Below are 23,664 nucleotides of genomic sequence, written 5' to 3'. Positions count from 1 at the left end.
CTTAATGAAAATATCAGTTTTGCCTCTTATGATTTTGCTGTCAAGTCTAAGAAATAACTCTATGTAGGCCTATATTGTCGCTCCCCTTCTTCGTGGAGGAACGACACAGGACCCTGCGCTGTTCTTTTGTCTGCTCGGCCCTCCCCGGGTTTGCTGCTGGTTCTTCCCGGGTTGGCTACCGTCCCTTCCACCTCCGTGGAAGGGCGGTTCCCCCTGCCACATTCCCCACTTCCGCAGGGGAGCGGCACACCGCCAGCCGGCTCTCTCGGGGGCTGCACAGGTGTTCTTTCAGATAGATGTTCCCGGTGCATGTTGTCTCTCTCCTCCTTTATAGTCCTCTCCACCAATCCCAACTCTGCTACCCACACGCCGAGTACGCTGCTCTCCTCCAATCAGGAGCAGGTCCTACAGTTTATTGGTTGAACTGGAGGCAGCTGTGTAGAAGCTGTTTCTCCCTTCTCAGCGCCATATTGTGGGAGAGCAGATGCATAGAATAAGTCTTAATTCCAGTAACTTAGTCTAGTCCGAGTTGCTCCCAGTTGCTCCCCACACTATATCATGATTTTTCTCTTTTTTTTCTCCTAAAGCTTTTATAGTTTTGTGTTTTAAGTATATGATTCATTTGTTTTTGCTTCCAATTCAAATTACATTTATTTTTATTTTTAGAAAGCTTTTATTTAATAAATACAAATTTCATAGGTACAGCTTTAGGAATATAGTGGTTCTTTCCCCCATACCCATCCTCCCACCCCCACTCCCATCCCACCTCCTACTCCCTCTCCCATCCCATTCTTCATTAAGATTCATTTTTAATTATCTTTAGATACAAAAGACCAACTCTATACTAAGTAAAGATTTCAACAGTTTGCACCCACACAGACACACAAGGTATAAAGTACTGTTTAAAGACTAGTTTTACCATTAATTCTCAAGTACAACTCATTAAGGACAGAGATCCTACATAGGGAATAAGTGCACAGTGACTCCTGTTGTTGATTTAACAATTGACACTCTTATTCATGACATCAGTGATCACCCGAGGCTCTTGTCATGAGCTGCCAAGGCTATGGAAATCTCTTGAGTTCACAAACTCCGAACTTACTTGGACTGGGCCATAAGCAAACTGGAAGTTCTCTCCTCCCTTCAGAGAAAAGGATCTCCATCACAGAGATCCTTCATGTAGGTAATTTTTTGCCACTGTGTCTTGGCTTTTCACACCTGAAATGCTCTCATGGGCTTTTTAGCCAGATCTGAATGCCTTAAGGTTGATTCTGAGATCAGAGTGCTGTCTAGGGCATTTGTCATTCTATGAGTCTCCTGTGTGGCCTGCTTCCCATGTTGGATCATTCTCTTTAATTCTAGCTATTGTTATTAGCCAACACTTGGTCTTATTTATGTGATCACTATGACACTTATTCCTATCTATATGATCAGTTACACACTTAAAATGATCACTTTAACTAGTAAGATGGCATAGTATCACCCAGCTTAACGTGATTCATTTTAAGTTCATTTTTTTAAGTGACTTATTTTTTTGAAAGGTAGAGTTACAGAGAGAGGTAGAGATAGAGAGGTTTTCCATCCACTAGTTCACTCCCCAAATGGATGCAACAACTGGGGCTGGGCCAGGCTGAAGTCAGGAGCCAGGAGCTTCTTCTGGGTCTCCAATGTGGGTGCAGGGTCCCAAGGATTTGGGCCATCCACCACTGCTTTACCAGGTGCATTAGCAGGAGCTGGATTGGAAGTGGAGCAGCTGGGACTCAAACCGGCTGCCCACATGGGATGCCAGCTCTGCAGACTGGGGCTTTAACCCACTGTACCACAGCATTGGCCCCTTCAGGTTCATTTTTAATATAAGAAGGCTCAGGTTCGAGTTTTTTTTTTTTTTTTTTTTGCCTATAGATGTCCAATTACTTTAGCAACATTTGTTGAAAAGGCTATCCTTTCTCCACTGGATTACTTTTACACTTTTGTCAAAAATCAGTTGACACATTCATGTAGGTCAACCTCTGAATTATCTATCTTGCTTCACTGATCTATGTGTCTGTGGGCTCAGCCTGCAAGGCCCACACTGTCGGGATGCTGGGGCAATTGACAAGAAGCACTGGAGACAGTTTCAATGAACGTTTCCATTTATTAGCATTTAGGCAAAAGCTTTTATAGGGCAGGCTAAGGGGAGTAGCTAGCTCAGGGTAGCAACACTAATTCTGTAGGATAAAGCCAATACTGGAGCTGCTATGCTTCTCCAATCAGCTTGAAGATCCCACAGCCCATGTAGCCTTCCAGGTGGTCTTGCGGCTCTGGGCCACATCTGGGAACTATTTATCTAGCTGACAATCACAAAGCTCCTCAACAGGAAGCAGGGGTGGGGGAAATGTGCCTGGGACCCCTGCCGCCTGCCAGCAGTCAGGTCATATGTAGGTCTCAGTGTGCTGAGTCCTCAACCAGGGTTTTTACCAGGGAGCATGGTGTGCTATGCCCTCTTGACCTCCTGCATAGGCTAGGCAGGCAGTCTTCCAGCCAGGCACAGGATCACCCACATGTGTCTATCGCTGCTGCACTTGATTGTTAGGGCTGCTATAAAAAAAGTACCATAGACTGGGTGGTTTAAACAATAGAAACTCTTTTCTTGTGGTTTCCACAGAATTCAGGACCAAGACGTTGCCAGGGTTGATTTCTTCTGAGGGCCCTCTTCTCACTGTCTCATCATGTGGTCCTCCTCTGTGCCTTTCCTGGTCCTATTCTCTAAGAATACCAGTCACCAATGGATGGGGCCCACCCATATATGACTTCATTTTGCCTTAATTAGATGATTAAAGGCCCTATCTCCACAATCATATTCTGAGGAGTCAGAATCTAAAATATATGAGTTTAGAAGGGTGCAGGGGAGCATAATTCATCCCCTAACAATTACCCACAGCTCTATAGTAAGCCTTGGTACTGGGCAGTGATCCTTCTCACTTTCCATGTAAGAGCTTGGTTTCAAGTTATAGTTTAAATATATATATGTATTTGCAGATAACTAAAGTTAACTAGAATTAACAGACAGTAGTCACTGGATTTCAAGTCATAAGAAAAAGGCTTAAGATCTGTCTTATTTCTACATTACAGCTCCCTCACCTGAAAAACAAGGAATAAAAACAACTACTTACAAGTGTAAATGTAATGACAAATACAGGTCTTTTGATTGCAAATCTTTCTGCTCATTTTGTTATGTTTGTCAAGATTGCTTGAGCCATCTAGATTAGATTTACCACACAAATTTCAGAATAAGTTTGTTTATGCCTACTAAAAACCTTGCTAAGATTTTTGACAGGAACTGGATTAAATATAGATCAATTTGGTTAGAACTAACATCTTGACTGTTGTTTTCCAACCCAGGAACATGGTATATATTTCCATTCGTTTTCTATGTCTATTGATGTGCTCATACACTTTCTTTCTCTAGGTTGTTGATATGACACACCACACTGATAGATTTTTCAGGCTGAACTACCATGTATATCTGAAATAAATCACACTGGTCATGCTATGATATTTTTCTTTTTTAGATATATTGGGTTTTGACAAATCACAGCCTTTTTACTCCGTATCCTATGATATTTCACCTCTACCACAGTTACTCTTCACAATTCTGGTAATAGCTCAAAATCTATAAAGACCTTCCTAGTTCTTCCTGAAATACATTACAGTTCCTTGTGGTACAATGTTTAGTCTTGCTACAATAATCTAATTTATCTAACTTTAACTGCAAATTTTTCCTGTTGGTCTTTGGTTGGCAGGCTTTATCACTGAGAATTTTTAGATTTCCATATGCATACAGACTTCTAGGATTCCAATATTTGAATTCAGAAGTATTGTACTGCTAGCAAAATTACTATTTTACCCGACTGTATGTGCACGTTACTATTAGTGGCTGTTATTTGAACTCCAAGTTTTAAAAATAAACACAAAGTATATCAAGAGATTAGAAAAATTTTATTCATCCTCCCAAACTGGATTATATATTAGAAATTCTGATCAAAATAATAATATTAAAGGTATTGTCAGTAGTACCATAAACTGTACCTGAAGATAAAATCAAATAGTAAACTGGTAAGCATACACTGAAATCTATTCATGTTTAAAATATCATTTTGTTTAGAAAATTCATACACATATTTCTGTAACTATGAAGCTGAAGGAACAACACACAAATAGCTAAATATGATTTCATCAAGCAAACACATGAATTATTTCCCATGCTTCAACAAAAGGGTGTAAAATCTTCTAATTTAAAAAAAAAAGTGATATGGTGATACATTTATGAGATACACTCAAATTAAAAATAAAAAAATTTTAAAAAGTATATGAGCCAGTGTCTCATTTTATACAACAAAATAAAGTATTTCTAATTCTCACGCTCCCTTTCAACTCTCCTGTGAGAGGTGTTCATAAGTTTATAGCATGTTGGTTGTCTAACAGATCCATCTGTTTTAAGTTGGGTTAGCAGTGACAAGGGTGGACATTCTAGGCTAGATGCTTTGATAAGGCAGATTTCTCATCAGAAAATGTCTATTTGCCTACGTTAAGCACTAGTCCTGTACAAAAGGTATCACTGTTGAATTGATCTATCTGACTTACAAATTATAATTAGGATTTCAGTCTGATGTGGAGCAAGAATAGAATGATAACATCAAATGCTCTCCTGATTTCTTGCGTAGTTAGAAACAAAATTTATGGGATGAAGGTAGAAATGAGTATTTTCTTTTTAAACTTATATTTTATTTTTATTTATCTGAAAGGTGATGGGAGACACATACAAAGAGAGAAAGAGAGAGAGAAGAGAGAGAAAGAGAGAGAAAAATATGCTACCTCCCATTTGCTGGTTCACTTCCCAAATGTCTGCAATAGATAGCATGGACCACACTGAAACTCAAACTAGGTCTCCCACATGGGTGGCAGAGACCTACCTACCTAAGCCATCACCTGCTTTCCCCCAGGGTATGCATTAGCAGAAAACTGGAATCAGGAGTGCAGCCTCAAACCCAGGCATGCTGATATGGATGTGGGCATCCCAAGTGGTATCACAACCTCTATGGTAAATGTCTACCCCAGCAATGAGTAATTTGCATTTTTCTTAACACTGATACAAGAATTTATCAGCATAAACAATTAAATGAAATTAAGTATTCCAAATTACCTCCCTCTACAAATTATGACTTAATATTCTAATTTTGCTAGTAAGTAGGTCAAAGTTTACCTCTAGGAAAAGCTAGAATATTGAAGAAGTCAGGGCTGGTGCAGAGGCATAGAGGGTAAAGCCACCACCTGCAATGCTGGCATTCCCAAATGGGTGCCGATTCAAGTGCCGGCTGCTCCACTTTCGATCCAGCTCTCTGCTATGGCCTGAGAAAGCAGAAGATGGCCCAAGTCCTTGGCCCCTGCACCTGTGTGGGAGACCAGGAAGAAACTCTTGTCTCCTGGCTTCAGATTGGCACAGCTCCGGCCGTTGCGGCCAACTGGGGAGTAAATCAGTGGATGGAAGACCCCTCTCTCTGCTTCTCCTTCTCTCTCTGTGTAACTCTGACTTTCAAATAAATAAACAAATCTTAAAAAAAAAAAAAAAAGTCTAAGCCACCAAATCTAAGTAAGTACAGAAATGAATTGCTTGAAACCAAAGTATCAGGCAGCACATGGGCTAATACAAGGAGAACCTAAGAAACAAACCTGACCAATAAAATGAAAACACAAGTTCTATTAAGAATAGGAGGTTGGGGCCAGCATTGTAGTTTAGCAGGTAAAGATGCCACCTGCAACTCTGCATCTCATATGGGCACCAGTTCGAGTCTTGGCTGCTCCATTTCTGATCCAGCTCCCTGCTAATGGCCTGGGAAAGCAATGGAAGATGACCCAAGTGCTTGGGACCCTGCATCCACATGCGAGACCCAGAAGATGCTCCTGGCTCCTGGCTCCAGGTTGGCCCAGTCCCAACGGTTGAGGCCATTTAGGAAGTGAACCAGCAAATGGAAGACATCTTTATCTCTCCCTGTCTCTCTTTGTAACTCTGCCTTTCACATAAACAAAATAAACCTTAAAAAAAAAAAAAGGAGGCAAACTGATAATGTCCCTGAATTCATACACCACACTATTTTAACTTCAATGTTTTGAGAGAATGATTTCTTTTTCTTTAGCAAATTCAGCTATGAAGACTTCTGAGTAATGCAGTGTCCTGACTCAAAGCTTCTATAAGTTCCATCTGAAGTCAATTTGAAAAGAAACATGGAGGAGCTGGGGGGGTGGGGGGTAGGGGGGTGGGGGGTGGGGGTGCAGGGGGCTAAGCTGCCACGTGTGACACCAGCCTCCCATATGGAGTACTGGTTTTAGTATCAGCTGCTCTGCTTCTGATCTCACTTTCCACTGGTGAGTCTGGAAGGACAGAAGAGGACAGTCCAAGTATTTTGGACTCTTTCACCCACATGGGACACCTGGATGGAGTTCCTGGCTCCTGACTTCATCCTGGCCCCGTTCTGGCTGCTGCAGCCATTTAGAGAGTGAATCAGTAGATGGAAGATTGTTTTCTATCTCTCCCTATCATTCTGCCTTTCAAATAAACAAATATATTTAGAAATAAACACATGGAAGTAGGAAGTGGTACTTTGTTTTTTGAGTAAATACTCAAAATTTTTAGCCTGAGGCTAAAAATTTTACATCTCATTTAAACCTCCTAAAAATCCTTATTGAGTGAATTTCTCCATTCACTCAAGTGGAAATTGAGGCTGAGGGATCTCTGCACCATGAACCACACATGACGACACTGGGATTCAAACCTGGACCCCATTCAGAAGCTTGTGGTCTCTTTATGCCAACATGCTGCCTTCCTTAGGAGATAATGGGGATGACCTAGCTCATGTTCAATGATAGAGGAAGCCCAGGAGGAAAGAGAAGTTGTGGGATATTTCTTCAGCGAAATTCTTTGGTTAGTAAGTGAAATTTTTCCACGCCTTGAAGCTGTTATAGCTGCTGATTATATGTAAAAGGTGGGAACGTGGCATTGTCTCTGAGAAGGTCTTGAGAGGAGATTTTTCCCTAGGGATTTGTAATACCTCGGTGGAAAGAACTGTTCACTTTCTGGAAGGAGTAACTGGAGGAGACTCAGAAAAATCTGCAGCCTTAGGCTTTAGATATGTGGTGAGATTTTAGGCTGGAGCGTAAGAGTTCATTGCAAGTCTGTCTTCCAGATTTAGCTCTGGAACCTACGCTATAATCCCTGTTTGTGTAATGTCCTGCTTATGCTGGGTGTCATTTGAAGCACTGTAGCTGGTTAAGAGTAGAAACGATGGGTGGGGCCCACAAATTTCAAAAGTAAAAACCATAATCTAGTAATCTACTTGTATTCATGAAAGATACCAATATAAATACAACTAAAAGCAGTCTAAATACTTCAAACTAGACACTCCAATCGCCTTTCTAGCCAAGCAGGTTTTTTAGAAGTCCAAGAAACTGCAAAGCCCTCTAGTTTACCCAACTATTCTTCTCTGTGAAGAAACAGAACCACCATTATGAGATAAAGATCCCCAGGAAGGAACAGGCTTTAGAAGCCTCACGAAAGCTAGCTTTTAGAAGGTGAGGGGCTCTTCAGAAACAGGCGTTTAGCAACTCTATGCTGATGGTTCCCTGGGGAAAAACAAGGGGGAAAGTAGCAAAAGGAGACAACTGGAGCTTAGAATAAACAGGTATCAGAGGCTGATGTCTCCCAATGGAAACTGTTTTATTTTATAGAGATAAAAATAGGAAAGTAGCCTACAATTTTTGGACAAGATGGAAACATTTTTCTTTAGGTTTTTTTTCATCTTAGGTTCTTAACTCGAATAAAAGAAATTAAAAGGGGAAAGGTAGAAACCCCCTGAAATCTAGTTTCCCTGTGCCACTGGATGACTTCTCAAGTGTCTCATCATGGCTAAAAATGCTGTGCTGGGGTGCAAGGAAACAGACACTGGATTTGAAGTCATAGCATTCTTGGGTTTTAGTCTTAGAGGTATTTTTTTGCTCAGATCACTCCTTTTTTAGACTGACATGTTATAAAATAAGTTTAAAATAAATGTTGCACTGAGACCCTTTCTGGCTTTTAAGATTCAAGAGCCGGATGATTTTCAGAAGTGCTAACTTGTTTAGGGGGATGCTGGGAGACATTCATCCATGTAGTGGTCACACATCAGGGTTTGTAGTTAGGGTGTTATCAAGGAAACCGGCAATCCCAGTGCCCAGGTATTCTCAGGAATGCTCAATTTGGGGGACTATGGTTTTACTCCAGGCACCAAATGTCAGTAGCTGGAGCAGAGGAAAGAAGGTCAAACACTCTCTGCAAACAGGATTTATTGGCTGCATGGCTGTCAGTTAAGAAAGATCTTGCTTTTTAGGCTCTCTCTGCAGACATCTGTGGTGCCTAACTACCAACAAGAGGTCTTCCCCAGGTAGGCCAGGCAAACTAGACTCAAAAGTGGTCATATTAGGAGAATGAATGTAAAAGCATGCATGGAGAAAGAAGAGTGATCAGAGGATGCATTACAGTGGACAAACCTAACCCAAAGTTCCTGAATACTCTGCACATTGCAGCAGCTAAGAAGCACATGAAGCAGTGTGGCTGAGAATGGCTCAATCATTGCTAGAGCCAACCTGGGCCTTCAGAATCTGGGGAAAGGCTTTCAATCCCCCAAATTAGGGTGAAACCCAAGAGCTAAAGCCTGTGAGACCAGAAGGAGGCCAAGAAAGTATTTCAGCAGCCAGTGGTATCTGTAGGGAAAGATATGGAACCTCTGCCCAAGGGGCCAAGATATCTTGAATTTTGGATACTCAAAGACCTCATACGTAGGGACAGACTGAAGAGAAATAACCAGAACAGGGGTGAATAAGATCTCCTGGAAAACAGTAGAACTAGCAATTTGAAATGGGCAGAAACAATAGTTTTTACTAAGTAGGGTAGACTTTGCCCAGTAAATTATCTATTTTATTGTTTTCGAATATAAAAAAGAGTAGTTTTTTTGTATTAGGGTCATCCCTAGAATGTGGGTATATACTCTATGGCTTGATTTTCTAGGAAGAAAAAGCTCATTCTGATGACCTGTCATTCAGGGACAAGCCTGAGGATAAGCTATCAAGGTCTCTGAAAAACTTCCATGTGTACTTACGAAACGATGCTATGATTCTGCAAAGAGAACAGACCCTAAGAGAGGAATGCTGCTGGTTATTATTTATCAGAGAGTTTCCATGTTGTTTTTAAAATTAGGAGGGAGGAGTGGTTGTAAGTTACTTTCCCTAACTTTGTTTTCAGGAAACTCTGTCAGCCTATTCCCTAAGACATTCTAGTTTCTGTTTCTGAGACTCGTTTTATTCTCTGGTTTTAGAGGAAAGTAGTCCTAAACAGCACAGATAAGACATAAGACTCAAATTCCTTTCCCAGACAAAGCAGTGCTTACTATGTCTGCATTTCCCTTTCCCTCCTGCTAAGTGAATATATCATTCAAGTGAGTAGTGAAGAAATGGGAAAAGGGCCACCTCAGACCACTCAGAAATGTATTTCGAGGGGAGCATGAAAACTGCAGGGTTCCACCATGGTAGTATTTGATAAAGTAGGCAAATTTGAGTTCTTGCCCCAACAATATTCAGCAGACTGAACAACCAGAGATGGATACAAACTTATTAAATATTATAATAATTTAGAGTGGGGAATAATTGTCAAGTTTACCATTTACCTTCTGAAGTACTGGAAGAAAAGAAGGAACAGATACATTTACATACCATTCAAGTAGGAATACAGGCCATAAATTAATGACAGTGAGGTGTAATTGGTAAACAAATACTATAAAGAGGACACTTAGAAAAATTAGAGGTGTTTGTAATACCATCTTAGTGTTAACATCAAAATTATAAGTACATGGATTATAAAATTTAGGATAGTTGAGAACAAAATTTGAGGATGAATTAAAGATTTGTGAAATCATCTCTCTTTCAAACTCATTTCTAATAACATGGTCCCATTTGAATGATTTGCTAGTAAGTGCTATCAGAACTCAGGGAAAATATTTTCTCACATGACTGGAAACTTATGCATCACACAAGCATAAACTTTGTTCTCATTTCAAATATTAAAGTAGTAAGTATATGGAAATTTACTTATCTTGACAAGGCCTACCTACTTGTAGAATAATGCTCTGTGTTCTAAATCAATTCCCACTTCAAAATTGCTTGTATAATCAATCGGCTACCATCTTTTCTTTCTTTTTTAAGGATTTATTTTATTTATTTGAAAGCAAGAATTACGAGGTGGGGGTGGGGGGGAGAGGGATAGAGAGATCTTCTGATTGTTCACTCCCCAAATGGTCGCAACAGCTGCGGCTGGGTCTGGCTGAAGCCAGGAGCCAGGAGCTTCTTCTGGGTCTCCCATATGGGTATAGGGACCTAATGCACTTAGTCAATCTTCCTCTTCTTTCTCAGGTGCATAAGTAGGGAGCTGGATTAGAAGTGGAGCAGCTGGGACTCAAACTGGTGCCTATATGAGATGCCAATGTCACAGGTGGCGGCTTTCCCCTACTACACCACAGATGTCAGCCCCATACCATCTTTTCTTAATGCTGCCAAAGGTCTGATCATTTGAGTATTAACCCATACTCTAAAATCTTCAAAGTAGCACTAACATACAAAATCACATGCCCTAAACAGGAACGAATTACTCTTCTTAACATTTAGCCTTCCTTGGAGTTGCCTGGTAAGCTCCTCTTCCAGTGCAAACATGACTTGACATCTTCAAACCCTGGTAGGACATATCATGTTTTACTTGAGCTCTTCAAAGGGCAGGGATGTTTCCCTCAAAGGAAAATTGTAGTGCTTACCACAGGGAAGGGAAAAAGAGGCAGGCATTTGTCTCACTCATCTTGGCTTCTCCACTGTAACCTACCATCTAAAGAGGCACATGGAAACTCCTTTTCAAATGCTGAACACAAGAACTAAATCAGTTGGCTCAGGAGTGCGTCTTCAAACTTGTCATTTTTTCTTTGGCTCCAACTTATGTTTGACCAAAAGACACGTATTTTTTAAAACAGTTATCCACCTGTATTTCAGGATGGAAATTCTCAGTATAACTGGATGACCTCATCCCACTCAGAAATAGACCAGACTCCATTGGGCTGAACATTGGGAGGAGACTGCTTCCAATCCCACGTCTTTACAGGAATCTTCCAAGTCTTACCATAGTTGGCTTCAATGTATTCAATGGTTTCACAGGGCACACGGACCTTCATATCTGCAAACTCAGTCCAGCACAATGTAAACTTGGGAAACAGGTACCTGCAAGCAGAAAGGTGGCAATGTGGGAAGGGCTTAGGCTTTAACACCAGAAGGCCCAGCTGAGGAGCCCCTGGGGGTGAACTGGTGGCTGAGGGCAGCCCTCCCCCTGTATACCCAGCTTTGAGGATAGGTAGAGTGGACACTTAAGTATTTTTGATTGTCCAGCATTCTTTTCATGTTCTAATGCTAACAGCATCCTGATTTCCCTCCCCTAGTCCCAGGCCACAGGTTGAGGACCGGTTAATACCTCTCCTAAGCTCCAGGACTGGGTCAAAAAGATCTGAGATTGGCCAGTTATTTATAGTGCTTGGTTTAGGGAAGGAACATATCCAAGTTAGAAAATGAAAAATCAGCCTTGGGATTTCTGTTGGAACTAGTGGGAGAAGTAGTGTCAAAGCAAAATATTCCCAAAAAATGAAGGAAAATCATCATTATTTTAATTAACAACCTGAAATCTCCCAGAATGAGCATGACTCTACATTACATTAATAGGCTTTTAATTTGGTTCAACAGCTTACACAATCCCAACTATAGTTTCTGCCTCTCTTTCATCGCAAATGCAAAAGAACATCTTTAAACCAGTCTAAGTAATATTAGTTATAATGAATTTAATATCTTTCTTGGAGAACTAAATCAATCAGTAGGCAGGTTCAGAAATGAAACCAAAACATATTTCCTGAAGGTACTCTGGATCAAGTAAATTAAATTCTATATGTTACAAAAAAGGCTAAAATTAGCAAGTTTGTTTACTTAGGTTTATATTATGACCTTATATTCTGTGCTTTTTTTTTCTGAGAAATATTTCTTCTTGTCATAACACGGAAGAACTTTCAGTAATTTGAAGTGGAAACAGAAGAAATCACAGGAATTTAAAATATCAGGGGATTAAAAAGAAGAAACTGGGAAAACCACATTTCAAAATGTAATCATACTGTGGAAACAGGGAATAACTGGCATGTTCTCCAAGGAAAGGTCAGTTCTCAGACAAGTATTCTGCTTTTGAATATGTTTTATGATCAAATGAACAGAAACAAGAGGCTGAACAAATTCTAAAGAAAGCAACAAGTGCCTCTGACTCAAACAAATGGGTGCTAGCAGTTAACGGACAACCCCAGCTGGCTTCTGTGAAAAGATGGCAACAGCAAATCCCAGAACCGAGAAAGAAATAAGATACAGCCTAGCCCCACCATCTGCTGGTACCAATTTTACCCTGCACACTCATATTCATGGAACTGCTTATTTTGTCACCAGACATGATCATCCATCACCAGCCTCTGCCCTCCCCAATCAGATGCTGGTCAGCAGTATGTCCACCTGTCCCATTCTATCAAGTAGATCACTGAAGTTAAACTGAGATTGAAATCATGGTCAATCTAGTCATAGAGGCTAGGAAACAACTCTCTGTTAAGTATCAGCCTCTAGAATCTCATCAAAGAGCCAAGAGAGAAAAACAATAGATCTAGGACAGACAAGGTAAAAGAGAATACTACAAATTTTACAAAGCAGTATCTTGAGTCATGCAGGATTTTATGAGCAAATCAAAACACTTTAAATACATGAACAATGTGAAAATAACCAAAAAAACGTTTTTAACTCAAATGTTAATTTTTGTTCCTAAATATCTCTAAACTGTGTGTTTTTTTTTTTCTTTCCTCAATCATTTCTCAATCCTTTCTGCAGAAAGAAAATAGCAGCTTCCTAGGAGAAGAGGAAAGATAAACAAACCATAAAATGTGAAAACTGAATGTAAAATAGGATTCTGGAAAGGAGGGGGGTTGGGATGGCAACAGCACAGGCCAAGTAAGCCTGTCCAGGTTGCCAGTAAATAATGACACACTAAAATACACCATGGGTCTGCAATGTGGCCTTGGCTTTTAGAGCTATGATTAACTTTGGCTAAGCAGTTTGTACTTTAAGGCCCTGGGATAGGATCCAAAGTGTGAACAGATATACTTTCAGAGACAAGCAAACCTAAATCAGAATACAAATATAAGGAATTTCATTATCACAAAAATTCTTGCCATTAATTTTCCATTTCATATCATTTTTAGTTCATTTTCTTTTTGTATATAATGGTAGTTGGCACTAATAGTTAATTGGAGTAGCCCCCACCCCACCCCGATATCCTTAAAATCTATAGAGCTACTTGGTGGTGGAAGGACTGAGTAATTTAATCAGTTGAATTTACAATCAATAAGCATAACTGCTAAATGAAAAAGAAGCTCTGGGGCTGGTGCTGTGGCATAGTAGATTGAGCTGCCACCTATGGCACTGGCATCCCATGTAGGTACAAGTTTGTGTCCCTTCTGCTCCTCTTCTGATCCAGCTCTCTGCTTATGGCCTGGGAGGCCAGTGGAGGATGGCCTGAGTGCTTTGGCCCCTGTACCCATGTAGCAGACCTGGAAGAAGCTCCTGGCTTCGGATAAGCCCAGCTCCGGCTCTTTCTGCCATATGAAGAGTAAACCAGCGGGTAGAAGACCTTTTTCTCTGTCTCCCTATCTCTGTAGCTCTGCCTCTTTAATAAATAAATAAATGAAAAATCTTAAGAAAAAAAAAGGAAGCTCATCCACTACCCTTGAGAAACACTGTTTGTTGTTATCAGTAGCTAGGTGAAGTGAGAGATATTTCAAGTATAACTAATCTTGTTCCTTTTTTTAAAATTCTATATTTACTTGATGGGGGCGGGGCAGAGAGAGAATGTTCCAGATGCTGGTTCAAAAATGCCTGCAATAGCCTGAATAGCCCAGGCTTGGCCAGCCTGAAGTCAAAAGCCAGGAATCCATCCAGGTTTCCCAAATGGGTAGCAGGAACACAAATAGTTGAGGCATCATCTGCTGCCTTCCATGGTGCGCAGTAGCAGGAAGTTGGAGTGGAAGCAGAGGCAGAGGTGGAACTCAATCCCAAGCACTTAGATACTGGGTACTATAACAATGTTTATTTTGCTGTGATTATTTTGAGTTTCAATTTACCACAGTTTTTCTTTGACCTTCCTCCTCCACCTTTCTTACTTTCATTTGGATTGATAAAGGTTTTTGTTTTGTTTTGTTGACAGGCAGAGTGGACAGTGAGAGAGAGAGACAGAGAGAAAGGTCTTCCTTTTTTTGCCATTGGTTCACCCTCCAATGGCCGCCGCGGCCGGCGCACTGTGGCCAGCGCATCGTGCTGATCCGAAGCCAGGAGCCAGGTGTTTTTTCCTGGTCTCCCATGCGGGTGCAGGGCCCAAGCACTTGGGCCATCCTCCACTGCACTCCCGGGCCATAGCAGAGAGCTGGCCTGGAAGAGGGGCAACCGGGACAGAATCCGGCGCCCCGACCGGGACTAGAACCCGGTGTGCAGGCGCCGCAAGGCGGAGGATCAGCCTATTGAGCCACGGTGCTGGCCAATAAAGGTTTATATATTCCCTTTTGCTTTCTACTTGTTTGCAAGATTTAGGTATTATATGCTACAGTGACTGTGTATTTTTAAACATAATTCTCTGTAACATTTTTTATTTTATTTTATTTTTTGACAGGCAGAGTTAGACAGTGAGAGAGAGAGAAAAACAGAGAGAAAGGTCTTCCTTCCGTTGGTTCACCTCCCAAATAGCAGATACGGCTGGCACGCTGCGCCGATCCGAAGCCAGGAGCCAGGTGCTTCCTCCTGGTCTCCCATGCGGGTGCAGGGCCCAAGCACTTGGGCCATCCTCCACTGCCTTCCCAGGCTACAACAGAGAGCTGGACTGGAAGAGGAGCAACCGAGACAGAACCGGCACCCCAAACGGGACTAGAACCCGGGGTGCCGGCGCCACAGGCGGAGGATTAGCCTAGTGAGCTGCGGCGCCGGCCTGTAACATTTTTTATTAAAGACTAAATTTAGGAGGAAGAAGGGTTGGAATGCAGGGCGGGAGGGAGAGTGGGAAGAATCACTATCTTTCTAAATTTGTATACATGAAATGCATGAAGTTTATAAACCTTAAATAAAATTTTTTAAAAATGACTAAATTTATGCAGAATCTCTACCCTATTCCTAAACAAGAGACAGTATACTTTACTGCTTCAGCACTGCCATATCACTTCCACCTCCAACTTATTGTCAAAAGTCTTCCTTTTCTTTTTGAAATTTTTTTTAATACCGTCAATTGGCAGATAACTATTTGTACTAATTTCTGATGATTCTTTCCATTTCTGTGGTGTCCATTGTAACATTTCCTTTTTCATCTCTGATTTTATTAATTTGGGTCTTCTCCATCCCCCTTTTTGATTAGTTGGGCCAATGGTTTATCAATTTTATTTTTTTAAGACACCAGCTCTTCACTGCACTGATCTCTTTTATTTTTTAATTTCAATTTCATTTATTTATTTTCTAAGTTTTATTACTTCTTTCCTTCCACTGATTTTGATTTGATTTGTTTTTGTTTTTCTAAGCCCTTGAGATGCACTGTTAGATCATTTATTTGATACCTTTCCAATTTCTTGATGCAGGCACTAACTGCTCTAAACTTTCCACTGCTTTTGCTGTATCTGGTAAGTTTTGATATGTTGTGTTATCATCTTCATTCATTTCAAGGGATTTTTAAATTTCCCTTTTGATTTCTTCTATGACCCACTGTTCATTCAGGAACATGTTGTTCAGTCCCCCAGTATATTTTCTAAGCTTTCTTATGTTATTAATTTCCAATTTCAATCCATTGTGGTCAGAGAAGATATACAGTATGATTTTATTTTTAAATTCGTTTAGACTTGCTTTATGGCCTAGTGAATCAGAGGCATACAAATTGGAAAGGAAGTCGAATTATCCCTGTTTTCAGATAACATGATCCTATAAAAAGGGTACCCTAACTATTCTACTAAGAGACTACTGGAACTCATAAGGGAATTTGGAAAAGTTGCAGAATATAAAACCAACACACAAAAATCAGTACCATTTGTATATACTAACAATGCCATGACTGAAAAAGAACTTGCAAGATCAGTCTCATTCATAATAGATAAATTTAACCAAGGATGTGAAAGATCTTGACAATAAAAATTACAAAACACTAAGTAAAGAAATAGAAGAAAAACACCAAAAAAATGGAAAAATTTCCCATGTTTGTTGATTGGACAAATTAGTATCATCAAAATGTCCAAATTATCCAATATAGATTCAATGTGATTCCAATCAAAGTACCAAGGATTTTCTTCACAAATCTAACAAAAGCCCTATCTTATACCTTATACAAAAATCAACTCACAGTGGATCAGGGATCTAATCTAAGATCTGAAACCATTAAGTTACTAGAGGAAAACATAGGGGAAATGTTGCAAGACACTGACCTACGCAAAGACTTGATTAAGAACCCTGAAGCACAGCAATAAAAGCAAAATTAGACAAAAGGATTACATCAAGCTAGGACGTTTCTGCACTGCAAAGGAAACAGCCAACAAACTGAAGAGGCAACCAAAAGAATGAGAGAAAACACTTGCAAATTATGTATCCGAGAAAGGATTAATATCCAAAGAGCTCAAGAGACGCAACAACAATAAAACAAACAGTCCAGTTAAGAAATGGGCAAAGGACATGAATAGTCATTTTTTAAAGGATGAAATACAAATGGACAACAGACCATGAAAAAATACACAGGATCACTAGTCATTAGGGGAATGTTTTACCTTATCCCAGTCAGAATGGCTAACATCCAAAAATGGCGAGGGCACACAGAAAAAGGTACCATAATACACTGTTGGTGGGAATGTAAACTGGTACAACTATTATAGAAGACAGTATGGAGATTGTTTGGAAATCTAAAAATAGTTCTACCAAATGACTCAGCTATCCCACTCCTGGGAATATGAAATAGGCATATGAAAAATTTCTTGTACTCCCATGTTTATAGCAGTTCAATTCACAATAGTTAAGATACAGAATCAACCCAGATGCCTACCAACTCATGACTAGGTGTAGAAAATGTGACATGTATACATGATGGAATACTACTCAGCCATAAAAAAAGGAGATTCTGTCTTTTGGGAAAAAAAAAAAAAAGGATGCAACTGAAGACCATTATGCTTAGTGAAATAAGCCAGACCCAAAAAGGCAAGTATCACATGTCTTCTGTGATTTGTGGTAACTAATAAAAGGAGTATAATCCCTCCCCCCAAAAATCCTAAAATATATTAGTGAAATTGACATCTTGGGATTTGACTATTATTTTTAGGCCTTATCTATATTCCTGCCGAACAGTGTTTTTTCTACTTTTTACCTGTTGAACTCCTTATTTAGTAGAGCATTAAACTTGTGATCATAAAGTAAAAATATGTTATTTCAAAAATTACAAAAGAAAAAAAGGAAAGGAAGGAGGAAAAAGGGCAGTGAGGGAAGAATCATTATATTTTTAGAACTGTATCTCTAAATGGCTTGAAATTTGTTCTCTCAATTTCAGTTCACAATTGATCATAATGATAGGTCTAAGAGTCAAAGAGATCACATAAACAAGACTAGTGTCTGCTAATACTAACTGATAGAATTAAAAAGGAGAGAACAATCCAACATGGGAAGCGAGATACACAGCAGACTCACAGAATGGCAGATGTCCTAAACAGCACTCTGGCCTCAGAATCAGCCCTTAAGGCATTCGGATCTGGCCGAAGAGCCCATGAGAGTATTTTAGGCATGGAAAGCCAAGACACTCTGGCAAGAAAAAAAAAAAAAACCTAAATGAAAGATCCCAGTGGAAAGAATGGGCCATGAAAGGAGGTACCTTTCTCTGAAGGGAGGAGAGAACTTCCACTTCAACTATGACCTTGTCTAAATAAGATCGGAGTTGGCGAACTCAAAAGGCTTCCATAACCGTGGAAACTCATGACAAGAGCCTAGGGTGATTACTGACGCCATAAACAAGAGTGTCAATTTGTTAAGTCAACAACAGGAGTCACTGTGCACTTACTCCTCATGTAGGTTCTCTGTCCTTAATGTGTGTACATTGTGATTTAATGCTATAACTAGTACTCAAACAGTATTTTACACTTTGTGTTTCTGTGTGGGTTCAAACTATTGAAATCTTTACTTAATATATACTAAACTGATCTTCTGTATATAAAGATAATTGAAAATGAAATCTTGATGCAAATGGAATGGAGAGGGAGCAGGAGAGGGGAGGGTTGCAGGTGGGAGGGAAGTTATAGGGAGAAAAAGCCATTGTAATCCATAAACTGTACTTTGGAAATTTATATTTATTAAATAAAAGTTAAAAAAAAAGGCCAAAATTTGAAGCCATATGCAACACATTAAAAAAAAGAAATCTGTTCTCTTTATATTATTAAAAATTAATAAATATAGAAAAGACTGCTATGATCGCCTGTATACAAGTATTTAGTGGAAATGTTTTCATTTCTCTTGGAATACTAATTATATGTATTAGTTATATGTATTAATTATTATAGTATTAGTTGTTATAATTATCTTATAGAATGAAGTTCAAACAACAAAATATATGGCAGTTTTAAAAAATAAAATTTACTTTCTATATAAGAAAGATTTTCTGTTTATGCATTCCTAGGCAATTTTCTTTTAAAAAAGCTTGCTATATAAATAAGTGCCATTTCTATATATTGTATAAGGATACAATACAATTTTGCATCTGCTACTCCAACAGAAGTTTGGAGGTATAATTAAGGAGACTTAAGACATAATCTATATGTTGTAAAATATGAATGCATAAACATAGTAAGAAATATGAGATCGTTTTTGGAAAAGTCAATGTTTTAAAATAAACACACTCATTTAAAGAAATTATTCAAATTTGCCTTTTAAGCTCCACAGCTGTGAGTAATGATGAGATAAATGTGTTTGGTGAGAGCTATAAATAAAGGAGCATACTATTAATCTACGAAGCTAAAGCTGACTGAGTGAGGATTCAACAACTAACCCTAGTCTTCAACTTCTTGTAAAGCAGCAGAGAGATTAAAAACAAGTAGAGTGACTTAAGTTTATGGCTTTAATTCTCCAAAAGTGCTAGGTTGGATCAAATTATCAACATGGTGCCACTTACCATCTTAACAAAACAGTGCAAACTGCACTTAACAGGCCCTGATTTAGTTTCAAGTAGGGCTTGTTCAACTGAACAGATGCACCAGGCCTGATTTTATCTATCACTTAGAAAAGACAGACAAATCAACAAAAGTACTCCAATAAAGCATGACAGAGGTAAAGAAAAAAAAAAACCCAATCCATGGAAATTCATTGGAGAGGGAGATTGTTGTCAGAGATACCAAGGATTGACTTCAAAGAGGAGGCAACTCAATCTACAGGCAGGCCCTGTAGATGCAAAGCTGTAGGATAATCTAGTTTTATTAGTGACATGCTTAAAATTGTGAATAAAAATCAAGTTTCTAAATGTAGTGTGGTACCCTGGATTAGATCTTAGAACAGGAAAAACAAATAAAAAAACAGATAAATTTAAATCAAGTCTGGAGTTTTAACTTCATCTTTACTTCAAATTATAGATACAAAAATAAAATTTCTAGAAGTGAATAGAGAATATCTTCATTACCTTGAGACAGGGGAAGATTTCTTAAACAGGACAAAGAAAAGTACTAACCAATAAAGACTGATATACTAAACTACATTAAAATGAAGAATTTTTATTGAACAAATATTGCCCTTAAAAGAGTAAAAAGAAGAAAGCACAAAGGAGAAGATATTTTCAACGTTACAACCTACAAATAGTAAGAAAAAGACTGATGATTCAAATAGAAAAAATTCACAACACCTCAACAGGTACCTCACAAAAGAAAATATTCAAATGACCACAAAACATGAAAAAACACACTCATTAAGTTATCAAGGAGATAGAAATTAAAATTACAATGTGTTTGCAGAAGTATGAAGCAAGGGGCTGGTGCTGTGGTATAATAGGTAAAGCCTCCACCTGCAGTGCCAGCCTCCCATAAGGGCTCCAGTATGAGTCTCAGAGGCTCCTCTTCTGATCCAGCTCTCTGCTATGGCCTGGGAAAGCCGTAGAAGATGGCCCAAGTCCTTGGGCCTCTGCACCTGCATGGGAGACCCAGAAGAAGCTCCTGGCTTCAGATTGGCACAGCTCTGGACATTGCAGCCATCTGGGGAGTGAACCAGTGGATGGAGGACCTCTGTCTTTCTCTCTGCCTCTGCCTACCTGTAATTCTGCCTTTCAAATAAAAAAAAAAAAAAACAAATCTTAAAAAAAAAAATCCACTCAAATGGATTAAAGACCTAAATCTATGATCCAATAACATCAAATTATTAGAGAACATTGGGGAAACCCTGCAAGACATTGGCACAGGCAAAGAGTTCTTTGAAAAGACCCCAGAGGCACAGGCAATCAAAGCCAAAATTGACAAATGTGATTACATCAAACTGAGAAGCTTCTGCACTGCCAAAAAAAAAAAAAAAAAAAACAACTACAACCACTCAGCAAAGTGAAGAGGCAACCCACAGAATGGGGGAAAGTATTTGCAAACTATGCAACTGATAAATGATTAATAACCAGAATCTATAAAGAGTTCAAGAAACTCAACAACAATAAAACAAACCCAGTTAAGATATGGGCAAAGGACTTAAACAGATATTCTTAAGAGGAAATCCAAATGGCCAAAAGACACATGAGAAAAGGCTCAGGATCATTAGCCATCAGAGAAATACAAATCAAAACCAAAATGAAGTATCACCTCACCTCACCCCAATTAAAATGGCTTTCATACAGAAATCAACAAACAACAAATGCTGGTGAGGATGGAAAAAGGTACCTAATTCACTGTTGGAGTGTAAATAGCCACTGTGGAAGACTGTATGGAGAAACCTCAGGAATCTGAATATAGACCTACCAATGACCCAGCCATCCCATTCCTGGGAATCTACCCAAGGGAGATGAAATCAGCATATGAAAGAGTGATCCATATCCCTATATTTATTGCAGTTCAATTTACAATAGCTAAGATAAGGAATCAACCCAAATAGAATATTATACAACAGTAAAAAAAAAAAAAACCCAAAATCCTGTTGTTTGCAACAAAAAGGATGCAACTGGAAACCAATATACTTAATGAAATTAGCCAGTTCCAAACAGACAATTACCGTATGTTCTCCCTGATCTATGATTACTAATGGAATACCTAAAAGGTAATCTACAGGAGTGAATTTGAAACTTTGTGATGTGATGATTTCGAACAGCCCTTGTCTTCATTGTTGAGGAACAATTTTTTTTGTTTTTTCTTCATACTATTTGTTGAATACTCTACTTAGTGTAGGGTTAATTTTATAAGTATAAAGTTAACTGAAAATAGATCTTTGTAAAAAATAAGAATGGGAATGGGAGATGGAAGAGGAAGAAAGGTGAAAGTATAGGTGGGGGGATGTAGGACGGGAAGAATCACTATGTTCCTAAATTTGTATATATGAAGTGCATGAAGTTTGTATCCCTTAAATAAATTTTTTAAAAAAAGAAGAAAAAAAAAGTCCTATAAGACTATTGTTTGCTACATCAAAACAAAACACTCTGAGGTCCAACACTAAAACGTGTTCATCAGCCAGTTCCCCAATATTGTCCAATGTCATCTTCTCTACCCTTCATTAAATCTCCTTTCCTAGAGCCAACCCAATCAAATTTAATAGCAGCCCCCACTATCCTGCAACAATGTTCATTCAAGTTGTGCTGATCAACCCTGCTCACCTTTTCCAGGAAATTTCCTAAATGTCAGCACTCTTTCTACTTGTTTCATTCTTTTAAATTATAACTCCTTGTAGTTAAGTTTCTATTCATCTTGGTAATACCTGGTGGTCTTTAATTCACCACTATGTGATATTTTCCCTAAGGCTACATTGCAGTGAATCTTCTTGATCAGACATCAGGGCTTTTCCTGCTTAATTCAGAATCAGCAAACAACTGCAAATCTATTACGTGCCAAGCACTGAATCAGGTGACTTCAGAACATTACCTAATCCAATCATACTTTGTGAGGTATGCAGTGTTATTATTTTATGGACAAAAACTAAAGCCTAGGAGATCATCTGACACAAACAGCAGATGATTCTTGGGCTCAGTCACCTAAAATTAAACTTGCACAAAGCTTTGGTAGAATAGTCTTTAATAATAATTATCTAACAAATACAAGGGTACTTTAAAAAGCTTATTGAAAAAATAGAATTAAAAGGTAAGTTCTTTGTGATGTAAAATCTTTTTAAATCCATGCATAGTTTTTTTCATAACACGTACTTTTCATGAACTTTTTGAAGTACCCTCATATTTATAAAACAGAATTTAAATTGCAGTGAAATATTTTAAAGCTGGATTTTGTAAGAGAGATTTGTAAGGTGGGAAAAAGATGTGCATGTGTGTGTGATAGTAATAAAAGCCAAAGGATGTTTGCAATAGTTAATAGAAAGGTAATAGCTGTTGGCAACTTGCCATCCATGACTGGCCTAGTTTTATGAAAGAAGCAACCTTAGGATAATAAAGAGATAGCAGAAAAATTTACTGAAAGGAACTATCAGGGGAGTCATTATCAACTACATTAATGACTGTAATTACAATACAAATCTCAGTAGCAAAGCAAGCATTCTCTTTTGCTGTAACTATAAAAACGTTATGGTGACCAGGGCTGTGGCTTAGTAGGCTAAGCCATCCCATATGAACACCAGTTAGTGTCTGATTGCTTCTCTTCCTATACAGTTTTCTGCTTATGGCCTGGGAAAGAGGTGGAGGATGGCTCAAGTGCTTGGGCCACTACACCCACGTGGGAGACCAAGAAGAAGCTCCTGGTTCCTGGCTTCAGATAGGCTCAGCTCTGGCTGTTGCGGCCATTTGGGGAGTAAACCAGCAGACAGAAGAACCCCAACCCCCGTCTGTAACTCTACCTCTTAAATAAATAAACAAAAATCTTAAAAAATTAGCTTATAGCTTTTTAGGAAGGCAGTCTGGCAATATATATCAAAATATGTAACCTTAAAAGGCATGAATCTTTTGACTCAATAACTCCACTTATGAGCATCTATTCAAGGGAACAATTCCAAAAACTATTTATGTACAAATATGTTCAAATAAGTTTTAAATAAAAATGCAAACAATCTAAGCAGAAAAATATATTACCATGCTTTTCTCCATATTCCTCCTAACTTTCTACCTAACAAACTTTTGTATTCTTTTTTTTTTTTTGACAGGCAGAGTGGATCGTGAGAGAGAGACAGAGAGAAAGGTATTCCTTTTTGCCGTTGGTTCACTCTCCAATGGCTGCCATGGCTGGCGCGCTGCGGCCGGCGCACCGCGCTGATCCGAAGGCAGGAGCCAGGTGCTTCTCCTGGTCTCCCATGGGGTGCAGGGCCCAAGCACTTGGGCCATCCTCCACTGCCTTC

The 23,664-nt window shown here is 39.1% G+C and overlaps 1 protein-coding gene across 23 annotated transcripts in view; it reads right to left on the bottom strand.

Moving 5' to 3' along the window:
- Nucleotides 1-23,664, bottom strand: part of FKTN (fukutin) — a 108,553-nt gene that overhangs the window by 21,091 nt on the left and 63,798 nt on the right. For 14 of the 23 annotated variants that reach the window (XM_070055202.1, XM_070055200.1, XM_070055199.1 and 11 more), the window contains one exon: nt 11,225-11,322. In XM_070055202.1, the coding sequence (XP_069911303.1) occupies nt 11,225-11,322 (98 nt within the window). Of the gene's footprint in view, nt 1-7,809; nt 11,323-23,664 lie in introns of those variants that run through there. The other 9 variants (XM_070055181.1, XM_070055179.1, XM_070055210.1 and 6 more) reach the window with 1 other exon arrangement.

This window comes from Oryctolagus cuniculus, chromosome 1 (assembly GCF_964237555.1).
Source record: "Oryctolagus cuniculus chromosome 1, mOryCun1.1, whole genome shotgun sequence".
Classification (NCBI taxonomy): domain Eukaryota; kingdom Metazoa; phylum Chordata; class Mammalia; order Lagomorpha; family Leporidae; genus Oryctolagus; species Oryctolagus cuniculus.
This window is presented reverse-complemented; position numbering and strand designations above follow the sequence as displayed.